The sequence below is a fragment of the Elephantulus edwardii genome, unplaced genomic scaffold, assembly GCF_000299155.1.
Source record: "Elephantulus edwardii isolate Elephantulus edwardi_28Jun2011 unplaced genomic scaffold, EleEdw1.0 scaffold00166, whole genome shotgun sequence".
Lineage (NCBI taxonomy): Eukaryota > Metazoa > Chordata > Mammalia > Macroscelidea > Macroscelididae > Elephantulus > Elephantulus edwardii.
In genome coordinates, this window is record NW_006399916.1 from 2,794,080 (window position 1) to 2,818,451 (window position 24,372).

The 24,372-nt window shown below is 37.2% G+C and overlaps 1 protein-coding gene across 1 annotated transcript in view; it reads right to left on the reverse strand.

Annotated features, from left to right (window-relative positions):
* RYR2 (ryanodine receptor 2 (cardiac)) overlaps positions 1-24,372 on the reverse strand; it is an 814,526-nt gene that overhangs the window by 285,596 nt on the left and 504,558 nt on the right. Inside the window, exons 50-58 of the mRNA XM_006895387.1 lie at positions 22,834-23,054; positions 19,538-19,628; positions 16,820-16,960; positions 14,862-15,025; positions 12,247-12,325; positions 11,841-11,930; positions 10,274-10,411; positions 6,333-6,410; positions 3,735-3,810 (exon numbers count right to left, since the gene is read on the reverse strand). Coding sequence (XP_006895449.1) covers positions 3,735-3,810; positions 6,333-6,410; positions 10,274-10,411; positions 11,841-11,930; positions 12,247-12,325; positions 14,862-15,025; positions 16,820-16,960; positions 19,538-19,628; positions 22,834-23,054 — 1,078 coding nt within the window. The remainder of the gene's footprint in view (positions 1-3,734; positions 3,811-6,332; positions 6,411-10,273; positions 10,412-11,840; positions 11,931-12,246; positions 12,326-14,861; positions 15,026-16,819; positions 16,961-19,537; positions 19,629-22,833; positions 23,055-24,372) is intronic.

A 24,372-nucleotide genomic window follows, 5' to 3' on the forward strand; every position in this document is an offset into this window, starting at 1 on the left:
CTCTTGCTTCCAAATCTGTCATAGTACGTTATTGTTGTCATGAGCCATTGAGTCACCTACAATTTATAGTGATGTACAGCAGCTCTGAACCCTTCCCTGTCCTGAGCCAGTCTCACTAATTACGACACGCCAACACCCAGCCACTATATCAATCCATCTCATCTGGGGTTTCCTCTCCTGCGCTGTCCATCCATGCTTCTGAGTATGATGTCCTTCTCCAAGGACCGATCTCTCCTACCCACCTGCCCAAAGTAAGTGAGGTGGAGCTTCAAAATCCCAGTCTCCAAGGAGAGACGTGGTTTTACCCTCTCCAAAACAGACCTATTTGTTTTCTTGGCAGTTCATAGTATGTTCAAAACTCTTCTCCAGCACCACAACTCGAAGACATCTATTCTGTCATCCTTAGTCACTGTCCAACTTTCTGAAGCTTAACAAGTAATTGAGAAGACTGTGGCCTTGAATAGGCACATCTTTGTATCTAGACTGACACTGATGCTCTTCAGCACTCTGGAGGGGTCCATGACAGCAGATTTTTCCAATGCAATTTGTCTTTTGATTTCCCGACTGCTGGTATTAAGAGTGTTGATTTTGGATCTGAACAAGCTGTAATTGCTAACAACCTCAATCTCTTCTCCATCTAATATGGTGCTGCCAATTGCCCAGTGGTAAGAATATGACCTCTAAATATGAGGATGATATGACTGACTGATGTCACCTATGAAGATCCACTATGAAAAGACCAGAAAATGTTCTTCAGCACCCTAAGAGTGCTAATATCCTGTCACTATAGTTGGAGCTACATCAATGGTGGCTAGAAAGATGGAGTCTGCTGTATAACAAGCTTGGATATTCTCCCCCAGTCCTGTGAAGGTCATCTCTATGTGTGAGTGTAAACAAAGAGCTTGACGTGTAAGTGAGCCAATACAGCACTCCCACTGCAAACTACCAGCAGAGTGTTTTTTTCTTTCTTTAGGCAACCAAGAACTTCCCCTACTTCCTTGCTAAAGGGCTTTGAAAGGTTTAGCATGTTCCTAGCCCAGAGAGAGGACCTGACTGCTAAACCTCATCACTGAGCTACCTGAGAGCTAGCCTTTCCCCCTGACTATTGTAGCCATCTATACCTGTTCAGTGTAGCTGAATATATGACCCTATTCCTCTTTTTAATGCCTGCTATGGACATGTCCCGAAATATGGAAATTAGTACACTGGCCTGGACAGTTATAAAAGCCCTTCATGCCATCTCTCTGCTTATGCATCTGACTAGGACAAGTAAAAGAAGCAGTCCTGGAAAATAGTACTGCAACTGACTATCTACTGCTAAGGCATAATGACAAATACGAAGAATCAAAATGTTTTAACCTCTCTCATAACTCCAACATTATAAGCTAGACACTATATGAAGTCAAAATGGTAGTACAAGATATAAAATAGAGGATAGAATTCTTTGGGATCAACATCTAAGGTGGTTCTCATGGCGTCTTAACCTTAACTGATTGCAAGCTTTCATGACAGGAATAATCTTATTTCTTGATATAAAAATTATACACTGCTGCTGTATAAAAATTACTCCATGCTGTCTCTCTTTCATGAGAGCTACCCATGGTTTCACTGAATCTATTTCTCAGTAAGTCCACCCACAACAGCAGAAGAACTAGGTCTTACAGATACAAGACTGACATAATAACAGTGGGGAACAAGAAAAGAGTTTTTAAAACTTCTAGTTTTTATTTGAGCCCTCTAATCAACTAGTCTTGATGATTAACTGTTTCTCAGTTTTAGCATTTTGTTTTGAATCTTTCAATCAATTAATACCAAGTATTAACTTTCTCTCAATAAGTTTCAGTATTTTATTTTGAACCCTTTAATCATTTGTCCTAATGGTTAACTTTTTCTCTGTGTATGTACTTCCACAAGTTAGTTAATGGTAGTACTGCAAAAAATATAAAAAAATAATGAGGTATTGTTAAATCTCAATTCAAAATAAGAAAATCCAGAAGATTATGATTTTATACCTTTAAGGGGGAAAATAATTTATCATTGAGTGAATAGTTTCAATGAGGCTGTTAATATTGTTTGAAGGATTAAGGGGTGATCATATACAGGATGTGGGGCACCATGACTCGGTGGGATATAAATTGCACACCTGAACAGAAAAACCATGAAATTCTGAGAAAGGAGATATAAGGCTGTAAGAGCACCAACTTCATGAAGAAAGATAAATTAGCTCTGGAGAGATTGCACCCTGTCTCTGTGTTTGACTAAAGGGCTGGTGGCTGCATCATCTGTTTAATAACATTATGAGCTACATTATTGCACTTAGCTGTAGGAAATGTTATCAATTTTACTTAATTTGTAATTCATAATAATTTGGGAATCAGAGACTAAAAAAACAAGGGGATAAAAACAGAAGGGAGAGGAAGAGAAAGAACAAATAATATCATGTAAAAATCCCTAAGAACACAGAGCTCTCTCCATCTCTGAAATGCTTCTCACCATATTAGACTTGCACCGATTTAGCATGGGATTTCTGAAGTCAGCCAGTAGACTGGGGTTTAACTGTTTGCTCTCCTATTTACTAGTGGTGTGGTTGTGGAAAGACACCGCACTTCCAACTCTCATACCTCCCATTTTTAAAATCAGTATAGATCTCGTGTGGAAAAAAGGAGAGAAATTTGGGAAGCCAATGAACCCAGTCATCTCTAGGATGCTGCCTTAAACCAGCCAGTGTTGGCTCTAAAATGAATTCATGAGTTCCCTAGTAGATGAGATGCTTGACATTGGCACCTTAGTGGCTTTATGATTGAATACTACAGTACAAAACACTTCAAGTAAGAGAAGGTAAGGTAGACGTGAAGGCAGAGCTCTCTCCTCATATTTTGCTGTCTGGTTCCCCCAAACTCTTCTAGTATCATAAAACAAGTTGAGAAGGTATTAAGAGATAGACTGAATCCCTGGGTAGAACAAAGACTTAATGTTTGTGTTTTCATTCAACCAAGTGACTGAACAAATTCAGAGGAAGCAAAAGGTAAAAAAGAGAGCAAACACATACATCTTATAAACAATACATGTATATGCTAATGCTGAACAAATAATGGGGAGAAAATCAAAGCCGGATGCAGTCAAGTGAAAAATACTTACACAGGTTAAGATTTTAAAAAATGACTAAAAGAATATGGAGTTATTTCTGTATTTTAAATAAAAAGAGGTAAAATCATGCAAAAGTATGTTAGAAATAGTAAGGTAATTTTCACTCATGATTGCTGTCAAGCTGATCAGAACCAACTGATAGTGGACCCTCCAGTGGGTTTTCTGAGGCTATAAATTTCATGAGAGAGGACCGCCATCCTTCTCTTGCGGAGCCACAGCTGGATACGAACCGCCAGAGAGAGGCCTTTATGTCAGCAATGCACCTCCATATGGGCTACCACAAGTTGGGTAACTAGACTGGAGAAAATTAGAGGCTGAGCTAGGATATAGTAAGGGATGAGTGAAGAGATATATTTATGTTAGCTAAGGACATCTAAAGAGTTAACTGGAGATCTAGGGAGAAAACACATTCACATGTGAAAATGTGCAATAAAGTCACAGAAATTCTGAAAGATCGAAATTCTACACATTCTGCTTCTGTTAAAGTTTTAATGGACTCGTGTTAACGTGACTATTTTTAAATTTGTACTCTATATTTTTTAGATGAATTCTGGATATTCTAATAAAGGTTGCTGAAAAAATATTACCTTTGGATTCCAGCTCCAGTTTCTTCTTCTTGGCCCATATATTATGGTAGTTCTCCGCCATCATTTCTGCCATAGCCTTAAAGGAATAAAATATTTAACAACTAAATGTTATTTTAGTAAGTAAGACACTGACAAAAGCACAGTGTTTAATTTCAGCATATAAATCCTTGAGAACTTTCATAATTAGTCAAATGACACAGTAGTGAATGGCAGAAAGGAACGCGAGGGCACAGTGGTTATGTGCTCAGTTGACACTTGAAGGGGGTGTGGGTTGAACTCACAGCATGGTGGAGGACAAAGGTGCAGCACACCACAAGTAAAGATCAAAGCCCCTGGAACCCTGTGGACAGCTTTCCACTATCTTCTAGGTCTGTGATGAGTCAGAATGAGCTGGACAGCAGCAGGTAAACACTCATGGAATACTTATTGCTATTTGTAATGTTTAAAGACTCATTTTATTAACTAGCCAGTGAATAGTTACAATTGTTCTAGAAAGAAATATCTACTTCATGAGTTGCTTTCCCCCCCTTTTTCATTTCCAAAGCTTTAAAAGCTGATGTAAACCTAAGTCATCATTACTATGGAGGAAAATTGACTCACAATTGACCCTCCAATGGGTGTTTTGAGGCTGTAAATCAAATGAAAGGAGATGTATTCTAGAGAGATGACACTTTTGGATCTGTAGCACATCTCCCACAAATCACGCTACCAGAACTTCCCGTTTTAAACCTACTACACCGTTAAATATAAAGAACATTATAAGCCAAACACACAAAAGTCTACCACCATTGAGTTACCATACAGAACAAAATAGAACATAGCTACTTCATAAAGGCTTCCAAGGTTATAATCTTTATGGGAACGGATTGCTTCATTTCTCCCTATGGTATGGCTGCTAGTTCAAAAGAACAACCTTCTAGTTCCCAAGGAGTGCTTTAATCACTGTGACACCCAGGCTTCCACCAAAAATATCCCTTAAACGCATTGCTATCCAGGTGGGATTAACTCATAGCTGACGCCCCAGCAGGTTTTCAGAGGCTGTGTACTGCATGGGAGGAGAGTGGCCCTAGAGAAGGCGGTGGAATCAAACCACCTGTCTTTCGGTTGGCAGTGCAACTCTCTACCCACAAGACCACCAGAGCTCCAAAGGGAGTCAGATACTCAGCTTCTAGATTAATCTGCACTTCAAATACTCAGCTTCTAGATCCATTTCAGATCAGACAAGTGAATTTGGATAAGTCGCTTTAACCTCCCCCCTGTGATGTCTGGGCTTTAATAAAATTACCTTTAAGATGGTTTTTAATTATAAGTTTTAAGTTAGTAAGTCATTTTAATATAAGAACAATATGAAATTAGCAATACAGATTTTACATTTGCGTCCTTATTTCTCCAGGGATGATACTAGCAATGCCAGTATCATGGTTTGAGTACACCACATAGGCCTGTGCTTGTATTTCCACAAAGACTTGTTAATGGATTTCCTGGAAATACACTTTTTTCACAGAGAGAAAAGTCTTTCACACTTCTTTCATTTTGCAAGTAGGATCTTTAGTAACAAAGAACAGATAAGACTGACTGAAGCACACAAAATCTCATAAATCTCTAATATATAACAAAATATTTATTATTTGATGAATAAGGTGCTCTCTGAATATCTTAATAAAACATGTATTCTTTTCACATATTGTTGTTGTTGATGATGATGAATGCCATTGAGTCGAACACGACTCAAAGCCATCCTATGAACAAAAGGCCTAACTAAGCCTTTCTATCTGGAAGCAGGAGCGGCATCCACTTCCAAAATGGCTTGCCTCTGGAAACTCTATGTACGAACAGTGCTCAGGCTGTTCGTTCATAGGGTCGCTATGAGTCGTCTACGACTCAACGGCATTAAACAACAACAACAACAAGCCTTTCTATAACTATCGTCGTTTCTCCAAAGTTACCAGAGGCATGTGGTTTAGGAAGTGGGTTCCACTCCTGCTTCCAAACCTGTCTTAAACTAGGAGCTCCACCAAACACTGTCCATGATGGGCAGTCATTATGGCATCTGACCCACAAATGGCACAAGGTTCAGCATCATAGCAAAGCCAGATTACCTCAGTGCAGAAAATTGACGGAGGGATGCTGATATAGCTATTTAATTATAAACTTTAAAACATTTTTTTAAATGGCTATTTTCTTTAAAGAGAATACATTATTTGGAGGAAAAGTTGTATTAAGTTTTACATTACTAAAAAGTTAGGGGCAAAAATCTATAAATGTCATGATCTGTACTTTCATCCCATGTATACTATAAAATCTACAGAGGGAGAGGCTATTCACAGAATGGGTTTAAAAAAATTTCTTCGTTTATTTAAATCATAATTCACTTTTATTCAGTAATTCATACATACTGTTTACTTCATGTACATTTTGTTCTATACAATAATTTCTGTATATTGTGTTTTATATTATTATTATTAATCTAACACTTTTTCTGATCTATTACTTTTATCTCTCCATTTCCTCAAGTCCTCATCGAATCCTACCTATTCCTATAGTATGTCTTTTAAAATGGAAATGTGAATAATATCTTAACAAGTGAGTAGCACTTACATGGAGCTCTCTGGAGAGTGTCACATTGCTCATGTCGATGGCTCGGGGACTATATCCATGGGCAGCATCTACAGACACCTGGATAGTTTTGTAGGGGGAAAAAAGGTGTCATTGAAGAAACTAACAGCAAATAACAAACAAGCCATTTCCAGTAGATAAAACTAGCAAGTATCTATCTCCATGAAATAATCTTTCAAACGTAGTATCTGTTGGCCTGGAAATTATTTATGACTGACTAATATCCCAATTTCCTTTTCAGTTGTAATTAGGTACCATCTAATCACTCTGATTTATAGTGACCCTATAAACAATACAATAGCAATCCTAAATGTTAATTATGCACATTTGACCAGGTGGAATGGATTCAGAATTATGATACATACCATTGCATGGTAAAGGACCACTGAGTTAATGAGTGTCTCATATCTCAATGGTTTGCAATTACATGTACCATATCTTAACTATTTATAAATATTAAAGAGGTTGGTATTTACACACGTCTTTATGAGTCAAATGTTAAGATGGAGTATAATAAACATTTTATTTACAAGCAATAAATTTATAGCTACCACGCAAACTGGATGGTTTATAAAGACATTTTCAATTACCAGGATACTTCCTTAATTATTAAAGCATGCTGTTGTTGTTAGTGCCATTGAGTTGATTATGACTCATAGTGACTCTGTGAACAACAGATCACCCTCCTCTCATGCTCCATTCTTATAAACTCTGATACTGTAACACCCATTGTTACAGTTACTGTATCATTTCCTCTTGTTGAGGGTCTTCCTTTTTCACTGATGTTCCACCTTTCCTAGTATGAACTTGTCCTTGCTGAGGGCCTAAAAAAATATGAAAAGTCTTGTTCTCTGGTCTGAGGTTTAATCCTCCCCTGGGCCTGTTCCTCTCTCCACATAATGTGATGACAATATGGAAGTGGTGAGCATACATCACAAAAATGAGTTCTGAATCATGCATCAGTCTAAAATTGTAAGTTGATATGTTTCAAAATTATGAATATTATCTACACATAAAAAGAATTAATTGTCTATATATGGATCAAAAAAAGAAAGTTCTAATACTGTTCATATGTGTGCTTCCATTGCTTTTTGTTGTTGTTGAGTCATATCTGAGCTACAGCTGACTTTTCGGTGGGTTTTCAGAGGCAGTAAATCTCATGGGAGGAGACTGTCCATCCTTCTTGTGTAGAGCAGCAGGTGGACTTGAACTGTGTGCCTTTGAGATTGTAGCACAGTTTCTTAACACTAGGCCACCAGAGCTCTCTACTTTTTGGACTGTCAAAGGATTCCCAATGACAGAGATAGTAAAACATGACCAACTGTATCTTAAAACTAATGAAAAATAATATTAGTGTCTCTGTAATTTTGTTGAATAAGGGAATAATGCAGACTGAAGTAATATCAGTATCTTTGCTTCTAGCACAGAATTTCCAGTATTAATAGTCTCTTAGACCATGTTCTTTATAGAAATGAAATTTCTAGGGTTTACTGCCATGTTTATTCTCTCTTGTGTTCTTCATTAGATCTTGGTGTAATTTATCTTTTCATTAGCATCTACTCAGACAAATCTATACGAAATTGCACCTGACATCCAAACATCAACGAACTGCACCCTTAATGACTTTCCATGCAGTATGTCATTGCCCCCACAGTGTTTATTGTGTTCTATTCTACTGAAGATTATCCAAAAACGACTGGAACAGTACATCAGCAGAGAACTGCCAGAAGTCCAGGCTGGGTTTAGAAGAGGTCGTGGTACTAGGGATATTGTAGTTAATGTTAGATGGATCTTAGCTGAAAGCAGAGAATACCAGAAGAATGTCTATCTGTGTTTCATTGACTATGCAAAGGCATTTGACTGTGTGGATCATAACAAACTGTGGTTGACACTGAGAAGAATGGGAATCCCAGAATATTTAATTGTGCTAATACGAAACCTATACTTGGACCAAGAGGCAGTAGTCAGAACAGAGCAGGGCAACACTGCATGGTTCAAAATTGGGAAGGCTGTACGCCAGGGATGTGTCCTGTTTCCATACCTTTTCAACCTGTATGCAGAGCAGATTATCCGAGAGGCAGGGCTCTATGAGGAGAAGCATGGCGTTAGGATTGGTGGATGATCTATCAACAATCTGCATTATGCAGATGACACAACCCTGCTTGCTGAAACTGAGAAGGACCTCATGCACTTACTGCAGAGGGTCAAGGACTGCAGCTTTCAATATGGACTGAGGCTCAATGTCAAGAAGACAAAAATTCTCACTACTGGACCAATTGGTAGCATCAGAATGGATGGTGAAGAGACTGAGATTGTTCACAGCTTCAGTTTGTTCGGCTCCACAGTCAACACTCTTGGCATCAGTAGCCAGGATCAAAAAACGTATTGTAATGGGAAAGTCTGCGGTTAGGGACCTCTCTAAAGTAATCAAGAGTAACGGTGTCTCTCTGGAGACTAAGGTGTGCCTGATACAGGCCATGGTTTTTGCAGTCACTTGTTATGCATCAGAGAGTTGGACAATGACTAGGGAGGATAGAAGGAGAATTGACGCCTTTGAGCTGTGGTGCTGGAGAAGAATACTGAATGTACCATGGACTGCCAAGAAAACAAATAGATTCATCCTAGAGAGGGTTAAACCAGGCTGCTCCTTGGAGGCAAGGATTCTGGGGCTTCGCCTGACATACTTTGGACATGTTGTAAGGAGAGACAGGTCTTTGGAGAGGGACATCATGCTGGGCAGAGTGGAGGGACAGCGCAGGAGTGGAAGACCCTCTATGAGGTGGATTGATTCAGTGACTGGGGTAATCGGGATGGATGTGTCAGAGGCAGTGAGATTGGGACAGGATAGAGCAGGGTTTAGGACTGTTGTACATAGGGTCGCTATGAGTCGCAAGCGACTCGACGGCACATAACAACAACAACAACAACATATAATTTACTACTTATATCTACTGTTCATTCTTCTATTGAAATCTGCTCAATGAGAGCTGGTAACTGTAGTTATTGGGCATGTTTTGCAGCCTTTATTATTAAAACTTGAGCCAGGTGGTAGAGCACTGGTCTGTGCATTGCTGTACAGAGGTAACTCGTGGTTGCTGTGATGCTGAACCCTGTGACACTGATGTGCCAAACATGGTAATGGTTGCCCATGGTGGACAAGTGTTGGCTAGAGCTTCCCAGCTAAAACAAGCCTGGAAGCAGGAGCAACACCCAGTTCCGAAATGGCTTGCCTCCAGAAGCTCTATGTACGGACAGTACTCAGGCATTTGGTTCATCAGGTCACTATGAGTCGTCTACAACTCGATGGCACCTAACAACAACAGAACCTTACAGCCAATTTCTCCTTCTTACTAGCCAGGAAATGCAAGAATTGATGGGTAAACTCAGCTGCTTTAGTCATCACAATTTAATCGTATCTAGAATAGGGGAAAAAGAGAGCTCTGGTGGCCTCATGGATAGGAAGTTGTGCTGCCAACCCAAAGGCAGGTTGTTGGAATCCATAGGTGGCTCTGCTGAAGAAAGATAGGCAATCCTCTCCTACACAATACACAACATCTGAAAACCCTCTGGATAATCAGTATGAGCCAATTCTGACTCAATGGCAATGAGCTTGAGCCTTTTTGAGAAAATAGGAAAATACCACAACAATTTTTGCTATAATCCTGAAAGCAAGTGGTCTGAATCCATCAACTGCCCTGAGGGACAAACCTGGGTAATCTCCTCTCATCTGATTAATTGCCTCTAAAAACCCACTGGAGGTGAGCTATTGGCCGGTTCTGACTCTCTGGTGCATAACAAGGTAGTTAAGATCGTCTTCAGAATCTTCAATTTATTTGCTTTAAAAACCCTAATAATTAGTGAGAAGATTAAGATGGCATTCAAAAAAAGAACACAAGCAACAGATTGAAAGCCATGGGTCTGACCTGGCTCGTCTGGGAAATGCGACGTGTTCGGTTATAAAGAGCCATGCTGTCCCCTTCCCGTGTCCTCTCAATTCTCCAGCCCCAGGCCAGCATAGTCTTTAAAGATTCTTTGATTGGCCAGCGATAAATTTCTTTTTCCTAGAGGAGAAAGACAAAAGAAATAAACAATCCTCAACAAGATGGATTGACACTGACTATTAACAACAGGCTTGAGCCTATCAGAGAGGGTGAAGGACAGAGCATGGTTTAGGTCTGTTGTTCATAGGATCGCTACGAGCTGTAGTCAGCTTGACAGTACCTAACAGCAACAAAAACAACCAAAACACTTTAAAAGTTCATTATTTGTTCAGAAACAGACTGCTTTTACTTTTTTATCCAAACAGCTCTGTTTACTAAAAAAGTGAGGGGAACAGTAGGAAATCAGAAAAGTAGAATATGAGCTGGGATATAAGTAATGGCGTTATATAAGTAATGGTGGGATATAAGTAATGGTGTTAGGGAGCTCTGGAGGCCTAGTGGTAAGAAACTGCTACAATCCCGAAAGCACAGGGTTCAAATCTATCAGCTACTCCACAGAAGGATGAACAGTCTCCTCCCATGTGCTTACTGCCTCTGAAACTGCCCCCTAGAAGGTCAGCTATGGTTTGGTTTTAACTTGATGACACATAACAACTATAATAGTGGTGTTAAGGACTTGTGTCACTACAGTTGGGCAAACCAGCTCCTTTGGTGTGCCACTTTTGACAGCTCATGTTGAAACTGAAAAGGAGAATAAAAACCATGAAAAAATGGCAGATACTAAATATGTGAGAACTTTTCTACCATCTGAATAAACAGAGAAGTAACTTTCCTCCAACCATCAAGCTAGAAAAAGTGTTTTTACTTCACTTATCAAGATATTCATTTCCCCCATAAAACTACAATCCATGAAAAACTTATGACTAACAAGTATATTAAACTATTACTTCAATTTTCGTCATCAGAATATTTTTACATGAAGCAGTGACTCTGGAAGGCTCTTAAAAAATAGGAAAAATGCCTTTTCTCCTCATTTCTTTTCAAGGAAGAAGGTCCGTCCCTTTGGGGATGTAACTCTCTAATAAATTTACATTATTGTTATTTTTTTAAAAGTACAGAAAAGTACGATTTGAATGAGCTGGAAAATACTAAGTAGAGATGTGAATACCGATAAAATACTTAACAAATGAAAATGCAAAAAACATGAAAAACATGGAACCTTTAAGTAGAAATAAAAATAGTAAACATAACAGACATTTAAGTAGGAAAATTTGTAATAAAACATCTTCTCAAAAAGGGATTTTTAAAAAAAATTTTATAGTGGTTTAAATAAAAAGGTCATAAAATTTGTATACGTTGTTTTTTACACCAGATCTTTCCCTATTCATTTACCTATCCCTCCCTCCACTCATAAAATTATGGGACCATATAATTATGTCTTATAAGGACAAACAGAAGAAGTATGAGGATTCAAGGAGTGGAGGAGGGAGCTGAACCATAGAGAAATCATTTTAAAATTACATAAACTTAGCAAAATCAAATCTCTCACCTTTTCAGATAATAGTTTATATGGTTTCATTAGTGGTTGAATCTTAGAAGAATCTGAATATACTTCTCCATAAATCCATCCACTTGCCAACTAAAGAAAATAAAAAATATTACATGTAATTTTATTACAGAGTATGGTCTTTTCCAGATGCTGAAATCACATAGGAAGAGACTGTGCACCTTTCTTTCATAGAGTACCTGGTGGGTTTGAACCACTTGTCTTTTAGTTGGCAGCACAACTCTTTATCACTAGGCCACCAGAGCAAATTATAATTCAATGTTCATTCCTAATATTGACAAAGCTTTCTCATTCTAAAGAAGATAATGTCATTGTCAGAAGTATTTGCATAACGACCTATCTGCGAACAGAGACAGTACTGAGTTAGAAAGCAAGGTCATCATTTTACCTTGTCCATTGACCATTTGTCATGGGAATGTTCTGCATATTTGTTAATGAAGTATTCCAATTTTTCAGGGATTGTAATACTATAAGAAAAATAAAGAACAAAAGTTTGATTTGCATAGAACTGACAGAAAATCACAGTCATTTATTCAGTGTTTATGAAATGTTCAAGTCATATTCAATGAATTACTATTAAAATACTTTAGAAATAACACTTTTTTCATCCTTTCATAACAATATAAAACAAGTCAAGCAGATAGTTTTACCTGCTCATTCATATTTTATGTGTTAATAAGTGATCAATTATGCAGTTATGGAAACACCATTTAATAGAAAAAATTATTAAGGCATATTAATAAAGATAAAAGTAGGATGATTATTAATAAGATATAATTATAATGAGAGTAATAAATCATATCAAAACTAAAATTAAAAGAACAACAAAAACCCTGTCATTTTCCTTTTATATGTGTTTTTTCTTCAACAAAAATGAGGAAACAGCTACTGAAAACTCAAGGTGTTATGTTTTTTAAACTTATTGAAAATTTAATTTCATAGTTCTTGCTCACTGCCAAAGAGTTGAAATAAACTCAAAGCAGACCCACCAGAGGGTTTTCAGAGACTGGAAATCACACAAGAGGAGATTGCCCATCCTTCTCTCAAAGAAGCTGGTGGATTCGAACCTTTTGCATTTGGGGATTGGTAGCGCAACTTTTTACCACCAAGTCACTAAGATATTAATGACTTTAAAGTTCATGATGTATCTAAAATTATAGTTGTTATCAAAACCTACTCTACAGAAAAGCATTAATCAAGTCCTGCTTTATAATTCTGATACTATTTATTCTCTACTACATATATGTTTAAATATAAAACTTCTTGAATATATGTCGAATACATTCAAATGATGGCCAAATCTAAGCATGAAAGCAAGATTTAGGAATATCAGTTATATCTATGAATGGAAATGGAAATATGTGTAGTCAATACAAAAATAAACATATATTTTTGTTTTTGTTTTCCAGTCACAGGTATATTTACTATATATATTTATTCAGAGATGTACTTATAATAATGCGATTATATACATTACAATATATAATGGATTATACCATTATAGATAGATAGATAAATAGACAGACAGATAGACATATATACACACACAATTCTATTCGTTAATGAATATGCCTTTTAAAAACAACTTTTAAAAATTATTAATATTGAGGATAGGATTCTAAATCCAACGTAGCATAAAGAGATGGTTTACTGTTTGTTTTCACCTAGGAAAAGATATCAATCAGTAACTAACTGAACTAAATAGCAGAAATACATTTAAGAAGCCAATACATTACAGTCACAATGATGCAGAAGTTACTGTATATCACTCTGGAAGTTTACATCTACAAAGAAGCCCATCAAGTGGCAAATCTGGGTAAACTAATACACATGCCCAAAATTTAATTAACCTGGATTTAATTCAAAACCAACTAATCCAGGACACATCCTTCCGATGCTATTTCATAATCCTGGATTAAGACATATATTAGCAAACTATAAATTTACCCACATAGGGATGTGAACATGGGATATTTTGGTTTACTTACTTTAGAAGAGATAAAATGGATCAAATATAAACCCAGTACTGGGGATGGGAGTAGGGAAGGAGTCTTTCCCACAGGACTATCAGCAAATACCAAACATGCAAATTTAAGGCATTAGCAAACTAATGGCATACCACTCAGGATGGAAATAGGGTCAGGTTACAGAAGCTAAACCAGCTGGGGGCCGACTCAAAGTTGAACTCCAGCAGTGCATATTCAGAGGCGTGGACAGTAACTACCCAGTGTCTGCCTTGCTAACACTGATCTTGCTGAGTCACCATGAAATCAATAAGGTAATGTGGCATCAAGAGGCAGCTTCCTTGCAAATGGGAAACCATGGTCCTACTTAAAGACAGTTATAAAAGTAAATAAATGAATGAAAAATGGAGAGACTTCAATCATCTAAAACACCCAAACATCCTATTGGCAGAGCAATTTCTACAACTACACACATGTGAGAAGTTTCATGACGCTGCTCAATCTTTGACTATAGTTGTAAAAATGCATCTTAACTCCATGTGAAACTTTCCATCAATATTTTCACTTGATCTTTCTGCCCTATGCTTTGCTTTATGAAGATCTACGCCACTACTAAATCCTGGGCCTTTTGAGAGGTAGCAATGAGGGAAATGACTACAGCTTTTTGGAACCAGCTCTGCAGTACAGGCTAGACTCATTCCAGGCAAAAGATGCTAAAAGAATTTGGTTAAGGCACATTTCCACCTGAACAGATAACTGATTGAGTCTCTTGAGTCTCATAATTGCAGATCTGTTGTTACATGCCAAGAATCCTGATTATGTTAAGAGTATCCTAGAATGTACATTTTTATCTGTTTCTGACTTCAATATGATCATGATTAGTACTGTTATAATTTCATAAATTACAGGGGCTCCTATTAAAAGGATACGAATTCAAAGGGGGCATGGATTAGAGAAAGTTCACTTTAGTACCTTATTCAATTTCAGACTTCACACATCATTTACAATAAAAATCTGCTGCAATAGAAAGAGTCCATACTTTGAGGTATCAACAGGTTGTGGGTTAAAGTTCCCTTCAGAATCCATTGATGACTGTTTTTCCATCATACTGACATAATTTGACTCCATGTAGTCTGGGGGCAAAGCTCCCGCAACTGCACTTAGGCAAGGCAGAGCCAGTTTGAAAAGTTCTTGTTCATATTTCTGGGGAGAAATAGAAACAGTAATAACACAATAACATTTAGCAAGCACTGTCAAATAAGAAAGGGAGCTCTGGTTGCCCAGTGATAAGGAGTTGTGCTGACAACCCATTGGCATGTGGTTCAAATCCACCATCCTCTCCGCAAGAGAAAGATGGGCAATCTCTTCCCTAGTAATTTACTACCACTGAAAACCTGCTAGAGGGTCAGCAATGAGTTGGTTCTGACTGGGTACACAGCAACAGTTAACATGAACACTATGGCTGGTTCAGCATCATAGGAGAAAAGGTGAATTAGCCTGTTCTCAATGTGATTCATCACAAGAGCCTTTCTTCAGCAAATGGAACAGAATACCTGAAGACTTAACCACATATACAAGCAGCTTAAGTGAGTAGCTGCATTGCATTTACAATACAAAGTAAAACACCTTTCTGAAGGAAGTTTCTCTCTCACTTTTTCAAAGGAACTTGATTATGGTGAAAGTACAACATGCTATGATAACAAACATAATTCCAGACATAAAGAATTACCTTCCTTATACTGCTGTTGTTATGTGCCCTCAAGTCAGAACTAAGCCATAGCTGACCCTCCAGTGAGTTTTCAGAGGCTGTAATTTGCACAGGAAAAGACTGTCCATCTTTTTTCCGCAGAGTAGTTGGTAGATTCAAACCATGTGTCTTTGGGTTGGCAGCCCAATTCCTTACCAGTAGGCCACTAGAGCTGCCTATATTCCATATAGTTAGTTATAAATTACTGCAGCACCACATTATAATCACAAATGTATAAAATACATAAAATACATAAAGGATGGTATTCTAAAGAGTGTGAAATTTTGATTTCTCCATAGCACATTACAGGAAAAGAAATATTAAAAAGAATGCAAATAATAAAAGAGGTATTTGTATATTAATCACATAATTAAATTTGCATATACAGTAATGTCTTAAAGTTATTTTATGTTAAATACAGAATTCAAATTAATATTGTAAATGCTTCTAAAATATCTTCTACATATTATTTCAAAAGGACACTCATTTCAACAAAGGCCATTCAGTGAGACAAAGCAGTGAAGTGTAAATATTAAATGTAATCCCAGATAAACTTTCCACCACTACACGACCAATATCTGGATGTAATCCATCTGATAATGTCTCTGAGTCAAAACTGAGTCTGATGAATAATTTCAGGGTGAGACTACATCATGTGTTCTGATTTTTTGTGAAATAAGAATGCTACAGTCACTCTGAAAACCCATAAAATATTTATTATTTCTAGGACAGGTATGAGGAATCACTGCTCATATAAACAGGACTGGCAGGAGTACTTAAATTTCTATAGTAGCACCAGCAAAAGTCTCTAAAACCACAGAGATTTTTAATTTGAAAATATTTTCTATATTTACATTTTGTAACATCAAAGTATCTTCAGGCTTTATAAAGGGAAGCCAATGACTAAAGACAGGTAAAATCCAAACAATTCAAAATGCTCAAGGAACTTGCCATCCTGTTTAATTTCCTGAAAAAACTTAATTTTAAAGTCAGAAACAGTACAACAATCATCCGGAGTATATCTACACTGAGATTATAAGAAGGCTCATCTAAATTGCATTCTCTACATTTATTATTTGGTTCATAAAGATACACACACACACACAAATAAAACTAGGTAAGTCTTGATTATGGTAATTATAGCTGTGTAAACTTGATTATATTATTCCTCTAGGCGAACTGTCTTATCAAGAATCTAGGGCTTTGTATTGCTTTATCAGTTCAGACAAATCTATAAAATACCAAATTACCTTTTGAGACAGGGCATCAAAAATGCCCCAGAACAATTTTCGTGATAAATGAAGTTCTTCTTCTGAGGCAGCACCAAAGCTTCCCCACCCTCCTGGCAGGCAGTAATATTTCCAGCATCTTTCAAAATGATTTGTCAGCAACTACAAGGGAGAACAATTATAAAAGTCATGAATGATCAACACTCTTGGTATTCAGTCTTATTTTCTTCTATATCATATTCTAAGGCCCTCAAAGCAAACTCAAGTTAAACTTTTAAAGTTCATATTAGTTGCTTTAGAATTCCAATTTTTACCTTGCAGACTGTCTCTGTTTTAGAAAACTGATAATGAAAAGATAGTTATCTATCTCCAAGTTCTGCTTTAAGGTATTATTTCACTCATGATTTTTCATTGAATTTTTACTTAAAATTTCCATTTTATTTTAATGTAATAGTATATACATACATGTGTACACACACACTTACCTATTCAACATTATTTACACATACAATCCAGTGACACTGATTGCTATATTCACCATGTTGGGTAGCCACCACTACACTCCATCCCCAGACTTTCCTGTCACGTTATGCCTAGTGCTCCCTTGGCTAAGAGTCTGCATTTCTCCTGACTTCTCCACTGGATCACCACTAATGGGCTTTGGTCTTTTTAGATATTTTTTATTAACTGGGATCATATCATATTTGTTCTTTATGACTCTTTTAACCCTCCATAATATTTTAAAAGTTCGCTGTTTTGTAGTATGTATGAAGCCTTCATTTCTTTTCATGGCTGAGAGATGTTAATGTTTGCTTACCCATTCATTTGATGATGGACATTTAGCTCGTTTCTACCTCTTAACTACTACACACACAGTGTTTGGACAACCATACTGCAAGTATGCATGACTTTATGAACTCTTCTCTCTCTCATTCACTTCCTCATTGACTTCTAGTTGGAACCAATTCATAGCTCATTCTCCGACTGTTTGTATATTTACAGCTTCCACAGGCTGCAAGCCTCATGGGAAGAGATTGCCTATCTTTTTCCCACAGAGTGGCTGGTGGGTTTGCACTTCTAACGTTGGATTAGCAGCACAGATCCGCACAGGCTATGCCACCAGAACTACATATATAATCCCTGACAATCATAAATATGACAGGACCAATAACCAAGTAGTCAAGAGTGATCATCAATTATTAAAAAAATTAAATATGTGTAGTGCGTAACACTTAAAATGTACACTAAAAAGAGAAATAAGCACTGGAGAATATTTTTGTTCCCTATCTGCCTGTTCTTAACCAGATTTTTATGATTTGCCTGAAAATTTACTTTGCTAAATAATATTCCCAACTGCTGTGTTTGAATCATTCCTTTAACTGTATTTCTGCAGTGGTTTGTGAGTAGCATTTTGTAGTGATTATGTTATTCTTTATCTTTCCATCTAGGTATGCTTTGTCTGTTCTGGGTTAAACATGAAATTCAAAGGGAAGGATAAAATCTTCTGTTCATGTATAATCTCCTGTTTATGTAGCTTTTGTACTCATTAATTCTGAAGTTAGTCTCAAGAAAATAGTCATAGCAATTTACCAAATTAATAAACTGATCTTTATAAATCAAGTATAATATTTTTGAAGTTTCTTAATAAGAGTTATTGTTAATAGAGCTTACTGTTGAAATATTTCTCCTAGTTTCCTAGTTTGAGTGTCATCTTATTTGCAAGAAACTCAAAGACACACACCCATACACACACATTTCCCATCCCTATCTTACCCCATTCCACCTCAAATATACACAATTAAGGTGTCCCAAATGCTGAACTATGAAGCTCTAATTTGCTTTATCTAAAATGCAAAAGCATTTTTCTACAAAAAGATAAAAATCTAACACTGCATCTTTTTCAGCTCTCTTCCAATTGGCACTGAGATGAACTCAATCTTAGAAGGTGAAAACTTCAAAAATGAGGTGATTAGCAAAGACATTATTTAATTTACAAAATGTATTATGTTCTCTTGATTTTTAAAATTGCTGTTTTGTCTTAATTGACCAAGTCCAAATCTATTTTCACTGAGAAGGATTACTTTCACTACCTACTCAGGGATGGTCACTTAAGCAAACTCAATGTTTATCTCAAGTCTGTTTTCTACAGCATGATTACGAAGGGGGCACAGTGCTAATGAAATAAGTTTTCTCCACCAAATAACCTCGCTACCTTAGAGCATGCTATTCTAGCTTGAATTAAGGCGTGAGATGAAAGGAAAATATTTCCAGATCAGTAAGACATCTTCAAACTTGATCTGTCATGATTAGACCAGAAAATTAGAAAAATGGCTTTTTCTGACGACTAGTGGCAGACTAGAACAGAAAGAGTTTTTATCCTCAAACCATATGAGAGGAGACTTGGAAGTTGTCATTGATTGCTAACTTGGAAAAAAGCCAACCTTTAATCCCTTGAAGGCATTCTAATATTTTACTTTTCCAGCCCAAGACTATCTCGGCTCATCTTTCTGTTGTGATCTACTTATGAGTAAATCAATTCAAGCATGACCAGGCTCTATTACTGATTCAAGCAAATGTGCATTATCTCTATAACTTATCTAATTAATAACTTGAACACAATGTCCAGCAACAATAATTAAATATGGTATATACTTTCTGATGCTTTTCCTACAGGTTACATTAGCAAGACCAGTGAAATAAGTGATCAATCACACAAATGAGAATGTCTCCTGCACTTACCTTCAGTGGCATCTTTGCATGTTCATTTAGTAACGGGACATCAAACACAAATCTTCTAAGTAAGTGTTGCATCATGGAAGGCCTCAACTGGCTGTTGGAACAATGCCAGTTTTAATAATGAACTTTTATATGTCAAGTAGATAATTCATTAGACTAAATTATATCAGCCAGGAACCTGTTAACTATATCTTTCTTTGTTGTTGTTGTTGATTGCCTTTGAGTCAAACAGACTCATAGTGACCCAATGAACAAAAGGCCTAAAGTCCCTCTAAAACTATTGACATTTATCAAAGTTCATAGAGATTCTGGAGGCATGTTTAGGAAGTGGATACTGCTCCTGCTTCCAAACCCGTCATAGAATGTTATTGGTTGAGTTGCCTGCAATGCATATAGACCCTGTGTACAGCAGCTCTGAACCATTCCCTGTGCTGAGCCAGTCTTATTAATTCTGACACACCAACCCCCGTTGCCCCAATTACTGTATCAATCCATCTCATGTGGGGTCTCCCTCTCCTGCGCTGCCTCTCCACCCTTCTGAGCCTGATGTCCTTCTCCAAGTACTGATCTCTCCTGGCCACATGCCCAAAGTAAGTGAGGTAGAGCTTCAAAATCCTAGTCTCCAGGAGAGACTTGGTTTCACCTTCTCCAAGACAGACCTATTGGTTTTCTTGGCAGTCCATGGTATGATCAAAACTCTTCTCCAGCACCACAACTCAAAGACATCTATTCTTCTGTCATCCTTAGTCATTGTCCAACTTTCTGAAGCATAACAAGTAATTGAGAAGACCATGGCCTAGATTAGGCACACCTTTGTATCTAGACTGATACTGTTACTTTTCAGCACTCTGGAGGTATCTATGGCAGCATATTTTCCCAATGCAATTCATTTCCTGACTGCTGGTGCTAAGAGTATTGATTTTTGGATCTGAGCAAGCTGTAATTGCTAACAACCTCAATCTCTTCTCCATCTATTATGATGCTGTCAATTGGCCCAGTGGTTAGAAACTTTGTCTTCTTGATGTTAAGCTTCAATCCATATTGAAGACTATAGTCTTTGATCTTTTTCAGCAAGTGATTCAGGTCTTCTTCAGTTTCAGCAAGCAATGCTGTGTCATCTTTATATCATAGGTTGTTAATGAGTCTTCCTCAAATCTTGATGCCATACTGATGCTCATAAAACCCTGCCTCCTGAAAGATATGTTCTGAAAACAGATTGAAAAGGAACAGGGACAGGATGCATCCCTGATGCACTCCTTTCTTGATTTTGAACCATGCAGTGTTTCCTTGCTCTGTTCTGAGGACTGCTTTCGATCCAAGTATAGGTTTCATATAAGCATGATCAAGTGTTCTGAGATTCCCATTTTCCTCAAGGTTAGCTACAATTTATTGTGATGCAGAATCAAATCTTTTGCTTAGTCAAGGAAACAAAGATAGACATTCTTCTGGTTCTCCCTGCTATCTGTCAAGATCCATCTGACATTGGCAATAACATCTTTCTTTAGATGGTACAAACGTAAACTACTGTACTGATTTCTTATGCATATCTTCTAATAAGACCCATCTCTTTCCTGTCTCCATCAAATAAATTGACTCATAGTGACCCTATGAAGCTTGCTCTAAATTACACCATCTACATGGTCTCTACCATGCTCAAGCACGATGTAGTCATTGTGTCACTCCATCTTATTAAAGGTCTTCCTTTTTTATAGACCCTCTGCTTTTCCAAGCATGAAATCTTCTTCCAAGGACTGCCATTTCCTGGCAACATACTTAAAGCATATGAGAAGCCAAATACTGAATTCTAAATAACGACACATAATTACTTAATACTTGTTGTTGTTATGTGCCATCAAGTCGCCTGTGACTCATAGCGACCCTACATACAACAGCCATAAACTCTCCTCTATCCTGTGCCAATCTCAAGTCTCCAACACACCTAGCCTGATTACCCCAGTCACTGAATCAATCCACCTCACAGAGGGTCTTCCTTTCCTACACTAACCCTCTACCCTCCCAAGCATGATGTCCCTCTCCAAGGACTGGTCCCTCTTTGAAATATGCCCAAATTATGTCAGACGAAGCTTAAGAATCCTTGACTCCAAGGAAAAGCCTGGTTTAACCCTCTCTAGGATGAACCTGTTCGTTTTCTTAGCAGTCCATGGTATATTCAGTACTCTTCTCCAGCACCACAGCTCAAAGGCATCAATTCTCCATTTATCATCCCTAGTCATTGTCCAGCTCTCTGATGCATAGCAAGTGATTGCAAAGTTTTCCAATTATCCAATTATTCAGGTAAGTAAAACAGAGTGTAGTGACTATGAAGAAGTCTTTTTAGTCTCTGCTTATAATAAACATAAATTGACTGTATGCTCAAAGACTCTTCTGAGTTTCTTCATCTCCTCTTCCTAAATACACATTCACCCCCTAAACACACAGGCATACACACTTACTTCATATATTCTTTAAGCTTCATCTAATTTCTCGACATCTAGAAAAGTCAATATATCTGTACACTGGTGTAGCTCTAAAATGGAATGAACCCAGCTTTCTAGAAGGAAGGATGGGCATCAGCACCTTGTTTGGGTCAGTCTGACCTGTAGCCAGCTATTAGATGTCCTAATATCACCTACGACTTGTGCTCAATCAAGACTCATCGTTGACTTACCTCTCTGAATCAAGTTCAATTTCATTAGCCTAAATCCTAGACAATCTTCAGTTGAGCCATGTTTCAAGAAACAGATATCTGGTCATCAGGGATACAGAGTTATAGGAGGTAATTTATCTTTTTAAAATAATGATGCTTCAATGCTGATTTTCCAAACAGGAAGACTCATTTAAGCTTAATCATCATAGAATGGCTAAGTTTATACATAATAGATACATATATATGATATAAAGTTATATATAAAAACTTTCTCCTTTCCTCTTCTGGAAAATGAATTAAATATCAGCATACCAGGTCTAAAGAGGAGGAATCAATCATACACTAAAGTAGATAGGGACCCCTCCACAATAATTCCCAACACCAGCGTCCTGAATTGTCTACTGTAGTTGGTCAAAGAATATCTCCCAGTGTTAGATGTCCTTGCAGAGCCATGAGGACTACATTTCAGGAGCAAGAAGGCTCAGATTGGACTCACACTACTCTAGTGTGTGGGACTATCCAAAAGACAAGAAATCATTAAAAAAAAGTTGGTACAAAATTGTCTCTAAAATGTCTAAGAGTCTGTGAGATGTCACAAAGTGATTCCTTTTTTCTTAAGAGAGAAACAGCCTAGAGCAAGATGCGCACTTACCCACAAATGGAAAGTAGGCACACTTCGATGGAGTCTCGTTGAGCTTTGGTAAGAGAGCAGCCCTTGGAGAGTCTGTAGACAGTGTGAAGCAAGGAGTCAATGAGGGAAGCATGGTGCTCCGTGCCAGCGAAAAGGGGAGCACATCTTGTTAGCAAAGGAAGCACGGCTGTGCACAGGTACCGATTGAGGGCTAAGGCCATGTCTGTAGCACTCAAGGCAGCCTACAAAACCAACAAAGAACAGAATGACATTTATGTTAAGTACCAGAAAACTTTCAACAGGACCAACATGCTGACAGTAACTTCTCTATCTGTGGGGAAATAGGAAAAAAGAGAAAAAGTGAAATATACCTCTCAGTCATATCTTTAGATGCAGCTCAAATGATCTTTATCTCTGAAATATAATAAACTTAAAATTTTTCATCTACTGACCAAAACAAATGAAATAATATCTATCTCTTCAAAAAGTTCATAAAGTTCAAGTCCTATAGTGAAATACCAATGGCAGGATCAAGGAAAAATTAAAATATTACTAATACTAAAGAATGTGAATAATTTTCTTTAGTAGGGAAGTAGGAACAAAAGCTTAGCTATTATAACAGATCATTTATCTATCAAAATAGAGACGTTCTACTAGGGAGCTCTGATGGTTTAGTCAATAAGGAATTGTTGCTAATCCAAAAGCAGGCAGTTCAAATCCACCCATCACTCTGTGGGGAAAAGATGAACAATCTCTTTCCTTATGTGTTAGAGCCTGTAAACACCCACTAGATGGTCACCTATGAGTTGGTTCTGACTCAACAACAATAAGTTTGAGTTTTGTAGATCATAGATTTCATATTCCTATGATGAAGGGTTAGCAAAAGAGAGGAAGATCCCCAACAAGATGAAGTGGCTCAGTGAATGCAGCAATGGGTTTAAGTGTACCAGAGATGATGAGGATATCACAGGATAGGACAGGGTTTGGGGCTGTTGTTCATAGGATTGCTATGAGTCATATTTGACTCAATGGTATAGAAAAACAGCAAGAAGTTCTTTCTGAGTTCTATTTATTAACAATACTTATATGTTACTTAAATTAATCAGAATCAATAATCAAAGGCTAATTGTATATGCAAATTTAAGAATTTAATTTGAATATGCAATGGAAAAGAAAATTTCAGTTTCATTTTGGAAATTTAGCTCTCAGTTACTTCATGAAGGCAACTAAAGATGTGATTTACCCAGCATCAAAGGGCTATCTTCTTGAAAAGAAAATAATACATTATGATCACCACTAGAACAACATTTTGAACTTCAGCTCATCTACAATATTTTAAGTAGTTATATATTTACACTTATAATAGAAGTTCTACCATGTTAGTCACCCAATATATAAGACAGATTTTAAAGTCTCGGCCTAATGAATGAAAGCACAAGATTAATACTGAAATTGCCAAAACTCAACATGTGGATTCAATCTTCTTAATAACTTAGCTATATTCATTGAAAATCATGTTTTTTCAGATGAAAATAAAGGTTTACTTTAAACAAAGGAGAA